Source organism: Plectropomus leopardus, chromosome 2, assembly GCF_008729295.1.
Source record: "Plectropomus leopardus isolate mb chromosome 2, YSFRI_Pleo_2.0, whole genome shotgun sequence".
In the NCBI taxonomy this organism is placed as follows: Eukaryota; Metazoa; Chordata; class Actinopteri; order Perciformes; family Serranidae; genus Plectropomus; species Plectropomus leopardus.
The window spans coordinates 4,327,631-4,342,084 of record NC_056464.1 but is presented as its reverse complement, the minus strand read 5'-3'; the positions used below and the strand labels follow the sequence as shown (position 1 = coordinate 4,342,084).

The 14,454-nt window shown below is 39.0% G+C and overlaps 1 protein-coding gene across 1 annotated transcript in view; it reads left to right on the top strand.

Moving 5' to 3' along the window:
* Positions 1 to 14,454, top strand: part of ptprga (protein tyrosine phosphatase receptor type Ga) — a 517,840-nt gene that overhangs the window by 403,846 nt on the left and 99,540 nt on the right. Inside the window, exon 7 of the mRNA XM_042498811.1 lies at positions 3,504 to 3,661. Coding sequence (XP_042354745.1) covers positions 3,504 to 3,661 — 158 coding nt within the window. The remainder of the gene's footprint in view (positions 1 to 3,503; positions 3,662 to 14,454) is intronic.

Sequence of the window (14,454 nt, the reverse complement as noted above, 5' to 3'; positions counted from 1 at the left end):
CTGATGTACTGCAAAGTCTAATCTTCACCCTGGTGTGTATACCAGCTGTAACACATTATCAACTTGTTTCATGCTTTTACAAACATTGGAATGATGGCCAGTACTTTTGTGGTTAAACATTGGATTTAAGAGTGTTATTAGGATTTTTTTTTTTGTTGGGGACACAAAATTGTGTTTTTGAATTCAAAAGGGTTTCATTTTTGAAGCACACTTCTCAAGCAAACACTGATCAGCACTGATGAGATGTTATTGCAGCAGGACAGATGCTGCTCACAAGTAGTGCTACATTTTACAAGATCTTACTGACCAACTTGAAAATTATCCCACACAACAGACCTCGCTCTTTTGTTGCTCCCCTCATTGATTTCAGTTTCAATCTATCACTCTCTGAATATCACAAAACTCCATCTGTCTCTTTCCAGCTTGGAACTCCACAAAATCTGAACCTTTTTTTTTCCTTATACCACAGATGGCATGGCTCATCAAAAACCAGTCCAATCTCATCTAGTTAGTCTCTTAGTATAAACCTAAAGATGTGCTCACATTACACTTCAGTCCTGTGAATATTCACTGTATCTCCTATGCATTTCACCACCAGGCTACAAAGCATGTCATTGAGCAAAGCACTGTCATTTGATTAAAGACTTTGGGTCAGATGTATACATGGGATGTCCTCTACTACAATCTGGTGTTGACATGCGCTGATGCTGCCAACTCTCATATTGACTTTCCCGTAGGGGGAAATCCAAATTTTTGTGACCCATCCACTACTCTAACCTGCCTCCTTGAAAGACTGTTTGGAATTGCTTCTTTGTTTACCCCCATCAGCACATTGGTCGTGTGATCACAGCCTTTCCAAATATGTGGGCTATGTACGAATTTGTTGGAAAATGTGTAAACAGAGAGAATAGTCTGCATTCTTCACTGCTGAGTAATTTGGGCTGATGTCAGTGTATCTAAGGCAACTACATTGAGACTGTCCTCACCAGAAAACCACTGCATTAGTCTTTTTTTTTGAATGCTTAAAATGACGTGTTCTCCATCCTGTCTTTAACATTCAGTTATTATGACCATGATGATGACCTTTTCCTAACTGTAATCAAGTGCAGTGTGAGAGTGCGTTCTGGGATAATGGGCTATATAAATAAAACTGACTTGACTTGACTTGACTTGGGAAACAGACAGAAATCTCGACTCTATGTCAGAAAACTCTCAGATGGGTCATTTGGTGACCTGCTTTGTCTTTTAGATTGGAAAACTTGTTGTACTGAAGTCAAGCCAGAAGTGGCATTAAATAACCAACTACTGTGACATGCAACTTTTTGTATCAAAAGGTTTCAGAATTCTTCTGATTTTTGGAATGAACTGGACCAAGACAGACCAGTCACACCAATAATGCAGATCAATATGGGCACCAAATATCAGTCACACACACTCAGAGTTCTGGAGTGCCCCAGTGTGTGACTTTGTGCTAAATGTGTGTGCTCCTCCTTGCTGTGCAATGAATTATTGACTTGAGTGAGTAACTGAGGAAGCTAATGGATGATTAGATGACTGGACGGCATTTGTGACGCCTCTGAGCTTAAAAATACTCACCATTTGATTGCAGCCACACTCCGCTCCAACCTCTGCACCGTCACTGCCTTCATTGCTGGTGCTGGTGGGAGAAAAAAAGATCCACAGGCCGTCACTGCACGAGCTGCCTCTCTGTGCTAAATCTTCATCCTTTTCCTCTTTCAAGTGCAGTATGCTTGCATGTGGCACAGAGCGTATACAAGAGCGAGAAAGTTTGTGTCTCGTGTGTTTAGACATTTCCTGAGTTCTGCGTTTGAAGCGATACATGCCAAAGCGTGTTCGCTTCTTGAGAGTGCTAATTCAGATGCATAACTCTTGAAGAAGGCCTGTCCCGTCATCCTCCGTTCCCCAACTACAACCCACCAACCCCCACAGCATTGCTATCAACAGTCCCCTCTCCCCCATCCCACTCTTCCTCCCTCCCCGGCTCGCTCCGTCGCACGGATGCGACGGAGCTGAAAATACATCTCTGAACTCGGCTTCAGGGAGGCAGCAGGAGACAAGGCTTGTCAGCGGGAGGGTGAAGAGGAAGAGGAGGAAGGGGGAGTTAGAGGAGAAGGTGTGGGTTGGGGAGGATGCACTGTTGCCGATAAAGACAGTGCATCTCCCCCTCCGCCCTGACGCCATCCCTGTCAGGTGACCCGCCCCGCTGCACACATCACCCCGCGCCCCAGACACTCGTACACACCTCCTCGCCCCTTTCATTTCCATTCCTGTCACCCTCCCTCCTCGTATGTTTTTATTGGAACAATGGATTGAATGCCTTCTCCTCCTCCCCGTCCTCCTATCATAATTTCTCTTTGTTGCTGGTTGCGTTCTCTTCTTTTTTTCAACCCCTCTTTCCCCACCTTTCCTTTCACTTCTTCTTCCTTCAGCTCTCCTGTGATGACAACTCTTCCCTCCTTCTGTCACGCTCTCCCCCTCCTCTTCTCTTCTTCCTCGTCTATAATGCTTTTTTTTCTCCACATTTGTTCCGAGGCAGATTAAAGATGACGTAAATAGTAATAAAAGTAATAATAATAATAATTTTAGCAGCATCTCCTTCATAGAAGTTAACATCTCCTATGTAAGGGATGCTAAGAAGTTTTAAGTTATCTTTTGACATTTATTGTAGAAAAAAACAAACTATTGGCTTTATATTTTGGAAAGGAAGTGAGGATTTCAAAACAGACAAAAATACACATAATACCTTTTGTTAAACTGCTTTAAAGTCTTAACTACATATGAATTTGGACAGTATATTGTAACTTGTGGCCAGTGGTTTACAGCTATGAGCCCTTTTTTTGTTTTTGTTACATCCGCTGTAGAGGTAAAATTTACATCTATTCTGAGGTCAGTGGAAGCTCAAGGCCAGCCACTGAGAGAAAAGAAATTGACAGAAGTTATACTTTAAAAGTGTTTACGGATTACTGTAATTGTTTTGTTTGAAATGCCCATTTCCGGGGACTTTGGATGATTACACTCACACTGAAAGCGTAATATAAAAAGGAAACAGGCTTCTTTGCTCGAAGCATCTTTTATCATTTCACGAACAACCTCATTTCCTTCCTCTTCACAGACTTCAGTGTGCTTCATATTAGTCAGGATTTTTGTTTGGGGCACATTTTTAGTCAGTGAATAATTTCACTGTGTCAACATTTGGGCTTGGAGATGTGACGTTAGGGCGTTGATTGTGTTGTGTATGCCATCCAACACCAAGAGAGGTATAATTATAGGTGTTCAGCGCAATTATGTCCGTCAATAGGGGGGCATTGAACAAGGCAGGCACAATGCAAATGAAATCGATCGCATAAACCTAAAGGCTGTGAAATAGCAGCGCTTGGATCAGCCCCAGAAAACCTGGTCACAGTATTTTGCAGTAAACAAAGGGTGTTGTGTAGATCATGTTGTATTGATCCAAACAATTTGTCCTGACCTCTCTCATACAGAAAAAGAGACAGTCCTGGAGCCGTTCATTTTGAAGGACCTGCTGCCATCCGCGTTGGGAAGTTACTATCGCTACACCGGCTCTCTGACGACTCCGCCCTGCAGTAAGGTGGTGGAGTGGATCATCTTCAGCAGACCCATCTATGTCTCCTACAAACAGGTGAGAAAAACATCACACAAACAACAGCTGATGATTAGCACTCGTTTGAAGTTAGTGATCAAGGTTACATTTACGGTGTTGTTTTGGTTTAAAAGTGCGGAGCCTCAGTGCAGCCATATTTAGGCCTGCTATCTCAAGATCATAACTAAATCATTTAATTACCTGAAATATAGAACCATTTTCACAATTTTGAGATTTTAGTGTATCATCCTGATATAACAGTTTGTAATCTTGTGATCGGAGCTTAAACGTGTTATCATTTCAGGATAACAGGTTTCTGTATTTCATTGATAAGGAGAAGTGGCTCCTGCCAGTGCAACAAATTTTTTGGTGTCCCAGAAACATAATCTGGAAGATGAGATACTAAAGTCATCATGTCAAAAACACAGTTTACCTTGAGATAATTAGACAATAAAATCATGATCTAGTAAGAGTGAGCTAAAATGACTGGTGACAGCAAAAGGTGGCTGCTTCTGGAGAGAATTGAACTTTTCTGGACACAGGTTATGTCTCACCAGTTCAAACTCACACAATGAATGCATGAGGGTTTTTGAGATGAGTTTCCTACTCCCCGTCATGTTGAAGTGTTTTTTGCCACCATGGACTGTAACTCACATGTTTCTGAAATGATATCTGGACTTTGCAGTTTTTTTGTAGTTTCTGCAGAATATCTGAATTTGCTCAAAGGTTATTGAGCAAAGCTTAAGTTTGAAAAAGGTCAAGGTTGCAGCAACCATCATAGCCTGAGACAGACTTTGATCAAGCAAAAGCATCTGTATCTTTAAGTCTGAACTACTTGGGCCTGAGCAAGGTAAATAGTTTTCTCTCTTTTTAGGCAGTGTTGGCAAAATATTATCTCCTACGTAGGAGATAATATCTCCTATGTGCAGGATGTTATCTCCATGTACGAGATAAAATTTCCTATGTATTATATGTTATCTCTTAGGTAGGAGATCATATCTTCTATGTGTGGGATGTTTTCTTCTTTGTAGGAGATAAACTTGGCCATTTTTGGCAAAAGTAAAAAAAAAAAAAATCACTTTATATTTTGGAGAGGAAGTTGGATTTTCAAAACACTATTCATCTGGTTGTGTTCATCTGACACAAGTTTCTCCCCAGACAATAAGCTGTGGATTTTCTGTTGTATTAAATTATATGAGATGCACTTCTTGATTTTGTTATAGTGCCCAAATGGGGGCTGTAAAAAAACATGCAATATATTAAGATGAAATTCAAAACCTCCCAGTATGTTAAGCAGCATCTCTACCAGATCCTTCAGCAATTTCACAGCAATTACTGTGTTTGTAAAAAAAAAGTATCCATTTTGTTTTGTTGTTTGTATAAAGAAGGAATACATAACCTTTTTTTTTAAGAATTTTAAGAAATTTCACATTTTTTTCTACTCACATTTTCTATTCACATTTTTTCTACCTAGTTTCCTATCCTATCCTACCTAGTAGATATTATCTCCTGTGTAGGGGATTTCATCGCCTATGCAAGAAATAAACTTTTAGACTGAATAAGGCTGTTTTGAAAGTTAGAATGGCATGTATCTCATGAAGCTGAACCTAATATATTATATTATATTATATTATATTATATTGTATTATATTGTATTATATTGTATTATATTATTATTTATTTATATTATATTATATTATATTATATTATATTATATTATATTATATTATATTATATTACATTATATTATATTATATTATATTATATTATATTATATTATATTATACATTTATATGTTGGGGGATCTGCTGATTGTGCACCATAACCACATTCATGTATCATAGGGTTTTTTTGTTGTTTTTTTCTTAAATATAAGAATTCTGACCTGCATACATTCATATACACACTGGACAAGTGTAAACTCATTTGCATCTATTCCCTTCACTCGTCTGTCAGTTTATTACAGTCTAAATAGATAAGGGAACTGTTCCTGTTTGTTTTTCATGTGATGATCCGGCTTCATTGGCAGGTCTGTACACACACACACTGCCTGCTGACTCCAGGCTTTTTTTCTCCCCCATGGTTAAATCACTGTTGACAAAGCTGTCCATCACTGCATCTATTTAACATCATGTTTAATTCAACTGCTTCTCTTCTGTAAATATCCATTAAGTTTTTAAATGCAAAAATAATAGCTTCCTCCATTTTAGTCAAGTAATCGCTCAGAACTGTCACAACAGTTAACCAGTGGTCAATAGCACACATTTTTCTGTATCAAGTTCTCCCAAGTTGGATTTCTCATGAAAGCATTACACAAATAAACTGAGCTCCACATGTGAATACACTAATTGCAGTGAAAATGTGGGGAAAAGCCCTCATCTTAAGCCCTCATCTTCCAGTCAAAAGTACACTTGGCAGGCTTGTCCCCTAATAAGACCAAATTAGTTTACTTAAGAGCAGCAGTGGAGGGAGCCAAATGTGGATGGACTTTCTCCGCCTTGAAGTGAGAGGAGCAGGTCAATGTAAAGCAGGCAGTGAGGGGATGTTAAAAAGGACTGATGAGATTGAGGAAGAATTATGAAGAAAGCTGCATAGATGAGGAGACACAGAGGGAGGGGGGTGTTCTTTAACCTCTAACAACCGGTAAACACGGTAAATAAAAGCATAGCAAAAACTGACCGACTCCCACACACACATACACAAACCAAACATTTAGTTTGGTGTGAATTAAGTGAATTAATTCAGTATTAATTAATCTTTCAATTTCATGTTTGTGTTTTCAATGTTGAATAGTACCCTAAATAAATGCCTGAACATACATTCCAATATTCAGTTTAAAACAATACAAAGACAAAATGTTCAAACTGATTGACTTTATGTTTTAATAGTTTTTGGAAATCATGGACATCATTTCCTCTCAGCTAAAGAGGGAAAGGAGCATCCACATTGTTACTAAGATCAAAAGCCAGCTTCCATGATGGCATGGGGGGGGGGGGGGGGGTAAAGTGTCTATAGCATCATTTCTAACTTGCACATCTCTGAAGGGATCCATGAATGCTAAAAAGGGTACATACAGGTTTTGGATGTCCCTGTTTATTCTAGCCAGGACATTGTGAGTGAGCAAGCTGTGTCTTATTTTACATTAAATATCTTGTCTTGAACTGTATTCAATTAAATTTATGTCAAAAAAGATCCGAAAATGATTGTATGCTGTTTTTATTTACGTTTCCCACAGTGTCCGAACTTTTTTTGGAATCGGGGTTGTACATATGAGGTTGTAACATTAACCACAGCTATTTGCATGACGTTTTTGATCCAGGAAATTCAAGGTGTCCACTTCAATAAAGGATCCCAAATAGACTCTCCATTGGAATTGTTTCCATGGTGTCAGCACCTAATTTGAAGAAATTATTTGCCTCCACCACGTAATATGGTGTTAAGGGGTAATGGTCATTTCACGCATTTCTGTGAGACCAAGTTGGTTTTGGGGTTATTTACAATGATGTTCCAGTCATAGTCTACCTCTCATCCAGCCTGTTGTCCTCAGTTGTTCGGCACTCCTTTATGGCTGCCAAGACTAAAAACATTTGTGTTTATCAATGGAAAGAGTTGTTACGTTTGGGGTGTCTAGACTTTGTAGGTTTTAATGATCTCAAGGTCTGCTCCCAGCCTAAGCGCCAGAACTCTTGCAACAATAACAGAATTGCTTTCATCAATATTATGCCCACACAGCATCGAAGTATAAACCCTCTGCTTCACACTGTTCCTTTGAGAAAACAGAAGTTTTCTCTGACCCGCAAAAATTCCATTCCTCATTTTTAGACTTCTGTCTGGATATATATATCGAGTATAATACGCATCTCAAGGACGATTAGGCAAAGAGAATGCAGCTAACTGAACTTGACACTTTCAAACTTTTCAAGCAATTAATTCATTCTTTTTCAGCAATGTAACCAAGAGGTTTTAATTTTGATTTTTACTTGTATTTATCCTTTCTGCAGTGGTCTTTTAATATCTAACAGATGCCTCTGGGTCATTTAGGTAACAGATATATTATCGTGCCACATACTTTGTGTTATTTATTCAGCGAAAGTTCCTTTTTTTTCTTTCTTTCATATAAAATTTAAGTTTTTTACAAAGTTCTGCACCTAACAATGGTTTATTCAAGACCAGCAATCCAGAAAGCATCGCAGGACTGTTAGGGACACACAGTGGGACTATACAGCAGAGGTGGGGCCAGGTGGGTCATTGCTTTGCATGTCACAAGTCTCTCGAGGTTTTGCATTAAAGTCCAAAGTCAAGCAAGGCAATTTTTCAATCAAGTCCTAAACTCTGAGTTTTGAGTCCTGAACAAATCATATTGCACTCCTCACCAAATGTAATGACATTTTAACAGCAGAGTAATGATGTTATAATTTACAAAACTTAATGCTTTTTTTAATTTTGTATTTATTTGCTGAAACAAGTTTGTTGAAAGTTATTGCGTCTCCATCTGTCACTTTTGATCCTGCATGCTTTCTATACTGCATTTACTTTTTTGGAAAGTATCTTTGGTATCATTTTTTCAAACTGGCTTGTTATGTAACATTAGATCTTCATGGTTCTCTCCTGCAGTCTGATTGGATGCTGTTGGATTGGTTGAAACAAAGTGGATGTGGGCATTAGGCGTTGAATTGCTGGGAATGAAAAGCATTAATGTTGGTTGATTCAGGAAATGAAGGGAAAATAATTGATTTGTGGCACAGTTCAATGAATAAACAAGATACTTTCCAATCGTTCACCTTTGGGGAATGTATCAAGTATTTCCCAATCAAAAGCTTGAAGTCCAAGTGAAATCATGAATCACTGGTGCTAAAGTCCAAGCTGAGTTGCAAGACATCTTTAATTGTGTCAAGTTGTATGTAAAGTCATCAAATTTGTGTCTTGAGTCCAAGTCACATGAGTCAAGTCCACATCTTTGCTTTGCAGTATTTATTTATTTAAATTGGCATAGATGAATTCAGCAAATACAACAAGAGTTACTGAAAAACCCATCAAGGCAAGCTCAGGCCTTTTGTGTTCATTTGAAGTGATAAAATTCAGATCAGAGTTTGTTTAGAGTAGAGAAGGTCAGACTCTGTAGCCTATTTTGGCAAGCTTTAGAAAGCTGTTTACATTGAAGATTTTGGAACTCATCATCAAGGCTCTTTCATTCAGAAACATTTTGGCCATGTGAGGACAAGTTCCTGCCAGTAAGCTATATAAAACTTTTGACTTGATAAGAAGCCACTGAATGCAGTCTGTGTGGATAGAAGGTCTCACTGGAGGTGCAGGTTCAGCTTTCAGGTTCAGGTTCTAATGGACTAACCTCTGTGGGTCAGGTCCTTCAAAGAAGGCAGAGTCTGAATTATGACAGAGCTGAGGTTTGTTGGGTTATGCCCTGTTGAAGCCAGTCATGACATAACAGGTGTAAAAGTCAGGTTTTCTGATTTAGCAATGGTGAATTACAAGGAAAACAAAAAGAAAGGCAAAGCGGGAGACAGCATGCCGCAACTCCCCTGAACTGCACTACAGTCGTACCTATAGTCAAACTCACTGCTTCTAACGGAGTGTTTCAAGTGGAAATATCTTTATTAGATGTGTATTACTGAAAGTAGCTGATTTTTTGTTACTTTACCTAATATTGTCAACACATGTGACAGTTTCCAACAGCAACAGAAAACACCTGAAGCCCAAGCTCACCAATCACAGTTCCTCCATAGCTGCCACAGCACTAGCGTGTAGTCACACATCTGAGGACAAATCCAGCTTTAAAGAATGACAAACAAAACAACCAGTCCATTCTCATTCTGCCACTTTGTCAGTGATTTCGGCGTCAGACACTGCAAAAGCCACCTTTTATGGTGGTATGATACATCTCTGGGCAGTGCCACTTTGTAACACAGCTGGACAGAACTTTTTGAGGTGCTATGGTACGCTGCTAGTCAGCCGGACAGCACCTGGTGCAGCAGTATGAGACACAGACGGATGAGATCAGTTGATAACGCAGCTGGACTATAGCGTCTACATATAACATACATAGGTATCCTCTTACATCAACATGTCAACAAAAGCACATAGTTTGGATTAGGGAACAAAAGCACATGGTTATTTTTAGGCAACAAAACCACAGGGCAGACAATACCGGGACATTAACAAATGGTTATGATTTGGCTCCAAAGGCACAGGTGGTTAGGATTAGGCAACAAAAGCACATGGTTCAGTTCAGAAAAAAACACCATGATTTGGCTTTAAATTCGTACAGGATGCGAATACCGGGCTCCCGAGTGAGAATCCGGGGATTGATAGACCCATCTACCACCCCTGCAGCCCACCCTTAAGAGACCCTCCAGCTCCTTATATTGTGTCGTTTCTGGCAGCATTACAACCTGACACTGTCCAGCGGTGTTTCAAATGGCTGCGACAGGTTCCGTCGAGCCACATTATCAACTGATGCTGCATGTGTGCATTATACTGCCCCGCCAGGTGCCATGCTGTGACCAGCAACATATTGTAACACTGCCAAATAATAATTATAATAATAATAAGCTTATTTGTATAGCACCTTCCAGACTTAAAATCCAGCTCAAATTGCTTTACATGCAAGATTTAAAACCTAACAATTCATGAGAAACATGTATGTAAATAGATATATAAACTCATACAAACACACAAATACAGCGCACATATACATACACACAAATATGCACAAATAAAATAAGATAAACTAACACACATGTATGCCATAGCTCTGGCAGTGAGTTGCAGAACAGGTCAGAGGTGAGAAACAAATAAAAGGAATGAAATGTAGAAATATAAAAGATATATTAAAACAAGAAGAGTACAATTATAAAAGTGCATTAAAAGCATAAAACACATGTTTAATAAAGTAAAACCATAATATGTGATTAAATGAATTAGACGACTGGACTAGTTAAAAAACAAGAGTACAGAAATGGGTCTTGGGCTGCTTCTTAAAACTATCCACAGAGGTTGCCTCTCTTATTTGTGTTGGCAGTGTGTTCCAGGCCACAGGTGCGTCAAAACAGAATGCTGCCTCACCATTCTTCTTTGTAATGTACCTTTGGTATGTTAAGCAGACGAGCACCTAAAGACCTAAGTCATCGGGTTGGAACATATTCAGAAAGGCATTCAGACAGGTAAGACGGAGCTAAACCATGTAGTGCTTTATAAATATGTTAAAGAAATGCCCTCGTTGTTCCTCCACAGCTCCACATTCTCATCCAACTAGGGTCAATTCTGGCTCCAGAAATCTAAGATGGCAATGGCCAAAAGGCCAAACTCAAGGCTTCAAAATGGGAGTCCACAAACCAAGTCCATTATTTTTGTATAGTCTATGAAAGCACTACACTTCTTGTTTCAGAGGATTGATTTTGGCTCTTCAGATTTGAGCCATAATGAATAATTCTATGTGATACGGAGGCAACTGTGTGATCCCATTTGATAGTTATTTTAACGCAGCTTTGGTTAATTCTGTCAGTGTACTTCACTTAACTTTTATAAAAGCAAAGGATAAAAAGCACATAGGAAATGATGCAAAGACAAGCGGAATATGAAACAGTGAAACTCAACAAAGAGTCAAAAAAGAAGCGAGTGATGGGGGCATCATTCATCCTTCCTGTTCTCTGGCTGATGATTCCTGACCATTAGCCAGTCTTTCTCAATATGTTTAAAAGCCTCTTTTGAAGTTCTTTTGTTTCCCTTCTTTTTTTTTTTTTTTTTTTTTTGTTGTGCAACTCTCCAGAGAAAACACTATAGAGGAAGATAAAAGGAAGAGGTTGGAAAGAGAATTAACACAGATGGTGACTCTAGTTATTGTCTCTCTCTGCTTCTTCGTATTTTATTTCTCTCCCCTTTTTCTCCTCGTCTTTTGTTTTGGATGGTAGTTGAAGTAGGTCAGCGGGAGTGACAGCCGTTGCTTTGGGCCTGCTTTTAGAGTGGATCGATGCTCAGGCTCTTACACAACAACTCACCCAAAATGCCTTCCTTTCAAACAGACGTGGACTTGCCACACTTGTATTTGTGTGCTTGACGCGTGTGTGTGTGTGTGTGTGTGTGTGGGAGAGAGGAAAACTGTGTCTCAGATGTTACCAACCTAAGATGGCTTATGCCACATTGGTCTCACATCACATTCACCCTAAATATGAGCTGCCAACTGGGAAGTACTGTCGAGATCAGCCTCCTAGTAGCAATTCCAAGTGGGACATGTGGGAATTTTTTATAATTTCCCATCTGGCATTGTATGCAAGTGTGCCAGCATTTCCAGAAAGCAGCTAAGATGCAGCCATATGGGTTTCTTTTTCTCCTTCAGAAGATTTAGTACTCTTATATAAAATACCTCCTCAGTAAGAACTGATGTGACTATTTGCGCATTTATATACATGCACACATCTAGATGAACCCTTTGAAAATTGAGCATATAGGCTTGATCTTTCAAAAATATGTGAAGAAGTTGCAAGTTACTAGTTGCAAGAAAGTTACCCGAAACTCAGCAAAAATAGAAGAGCAAAATGTATAAAACAAAAAAATGTAAAATAAATAAATTAAAAGTTGATAATAGCTATACTACTACTACTGCTACTAATACCACTACTGCTACTACTACTACTGCTACTACTACTACTACTAATAATAATAATAATAATAAATTTAGTTTTCTGGATATTTTTCTCCATTTTTATTATATTCTAATAGAAGCTCTCTCTCTTTTTAAAACAAATTTTCAGGTCGTATTATTTTCCCAATTTCTAGCAAACTGTGGGACATTTTTTGTCAAGTTGATCATTGCATTTTTGCCATGTTTTCAAAAGAAATCAACCCTTTTTGCCGAGGTCTTAAAGGTTTAAATACTGGTTTAAGGTGTCTGAAAGCAGCTCAAGAAAACTGATGTTCAAGATTTCAAAACATTACATTTTTGAATATCTGATATCTTAGAATGGACCTTTTTAGTGGCCAAGTAAACATGATGAAAGCAAAGGAGGAAGTCAGGCATTATAGTTTAAAGAATGAAATAAACAATGGACATTCATCCATGAGACTGCTGTTTGTGTCCTTTGTGAAGCCAAAAGTCAATGTTGGCTTATTTTAACTCAGGTACTAAGATAACTTATCCAACGTACTTACCTTAGTGTAAAATAATTTATGTACCCAACTGAAGTTAGGTGACAAAGGACTTATTTTAATCTAACACATCTTTTTGGTAATGTTAATGCAACAGAAGCATGTAGTTAGGTTCAGAAAAAAAAGGTTTGGCCCTGCACTGAGATGGGAAGTGAACACCAACTTCCCAGGTGAAAGTTGGGGTGTTTGTTGGACCCATCCACAACACCTCCCGCCTGCGCATTCCTGCGCTAGTTATTTCACGGCATTACTGTCAGCTGTTTATCATATCAATGCCAAAGGTTCTGCATGGCAGTGTTACAAACTGACACTGCCCAGCAGTGTATCATACCAGTGTAGATGGTGGCTTTTGGTGTCAGTGTCTTAGGCAGAAATCACTGACAAAGCAGCGATATTCGACAACTTCGGAATGAGGTGTCTGCTCATATACTGCGTCACTCTAGAAACATTGATATTATATGTGTGAAATGTGCATATGTAATGTAATCATAGTTTGCAGAAATGTACAATGCCAACATTTTCTCCTGAAGACAGGGCTGGATTTAGAGAGTTGTCTGTGATTCTTGTTTTCCATTTTGTTACCTACATGCCTAGACATCCTTTGACCCTACATATCGACAAATCAGCACTTAGTGGATACCATGGCACGTAGAGGTCTTGACAAAAGTTTTTTCAAGCTTTTACCTTACCTTGTCTGTAGGATTTTAAACAATTTCCACTGCATGTGTGATTCCCTGCCCACAGCACAGATTCGTAAATCTTTCAAATTTGTCTGCCCCAAGCCATAGAGACATCAACATACGTATGTGGGCCTGTTGTAGGATTTTTTTATCTATAGAAATGCAAATATAGTTACTAATTTCTTGCTTTAGAAGACATGAAAACAAGCCGTATTTATTGCCCTCAACAGTAAAAAGCAGCTTTAGCTTGAGGCAGTGGTAACTCAATGCAGAGAAAAACACTGTGTCCCGTTTTTGTGATAGATTATGTTGTTCCCCAAAGCAACAAATACAAGCTGCCTATAATCTGCCTATACCGTCAGAGGAATCTGCTCGGCTAATTTCTGCTGTGACCAAGGCTTTATGCTCTGATGGTTTAGTGATTTCAGCTCAGATTGGAGGGTGATGTAGAGGTCGATATAAAAACATGGCCTGGTGTGAGGCTGCGTTGTGGTGTGTATGCCAGTAGAGTCTGCGTTTGATCCAGAGGTGGAGGAGGAGCTGAAGGCTCTCAGCTTCATATACTACTGCAGTCCACTGTGTGAGGAGAAACGCAGATTGGAGGCAGGCCATAAATAGTAATCATTCACACACACACACACACACACACACACACACACACAAATGATATCTGCAGCATTAAGTCGACAAATACAGTTCAGTGCGCACAGTAAAGCCATACAGTTATGAGCATTCTCAGAAAATATGCTCTTAATCTCACTCACACACATTTAGAGGCACTGATGATTTCACACTTCGAGGGAAGGTTGGTTTGGACAACTTTTTTTAGGACACTGCACAGAAATGACTTACAGTCCCTTACAGTCTGACTTTTCCAAACAAAGCTGCACTAATTACTGGTATATTTATGATAACATTGGATCCACAATGACTGTAAAGTTAAAGTTGTCGCTGTGATGAGGAACACTCAGGGAACTATCATCTAGCTCTGCA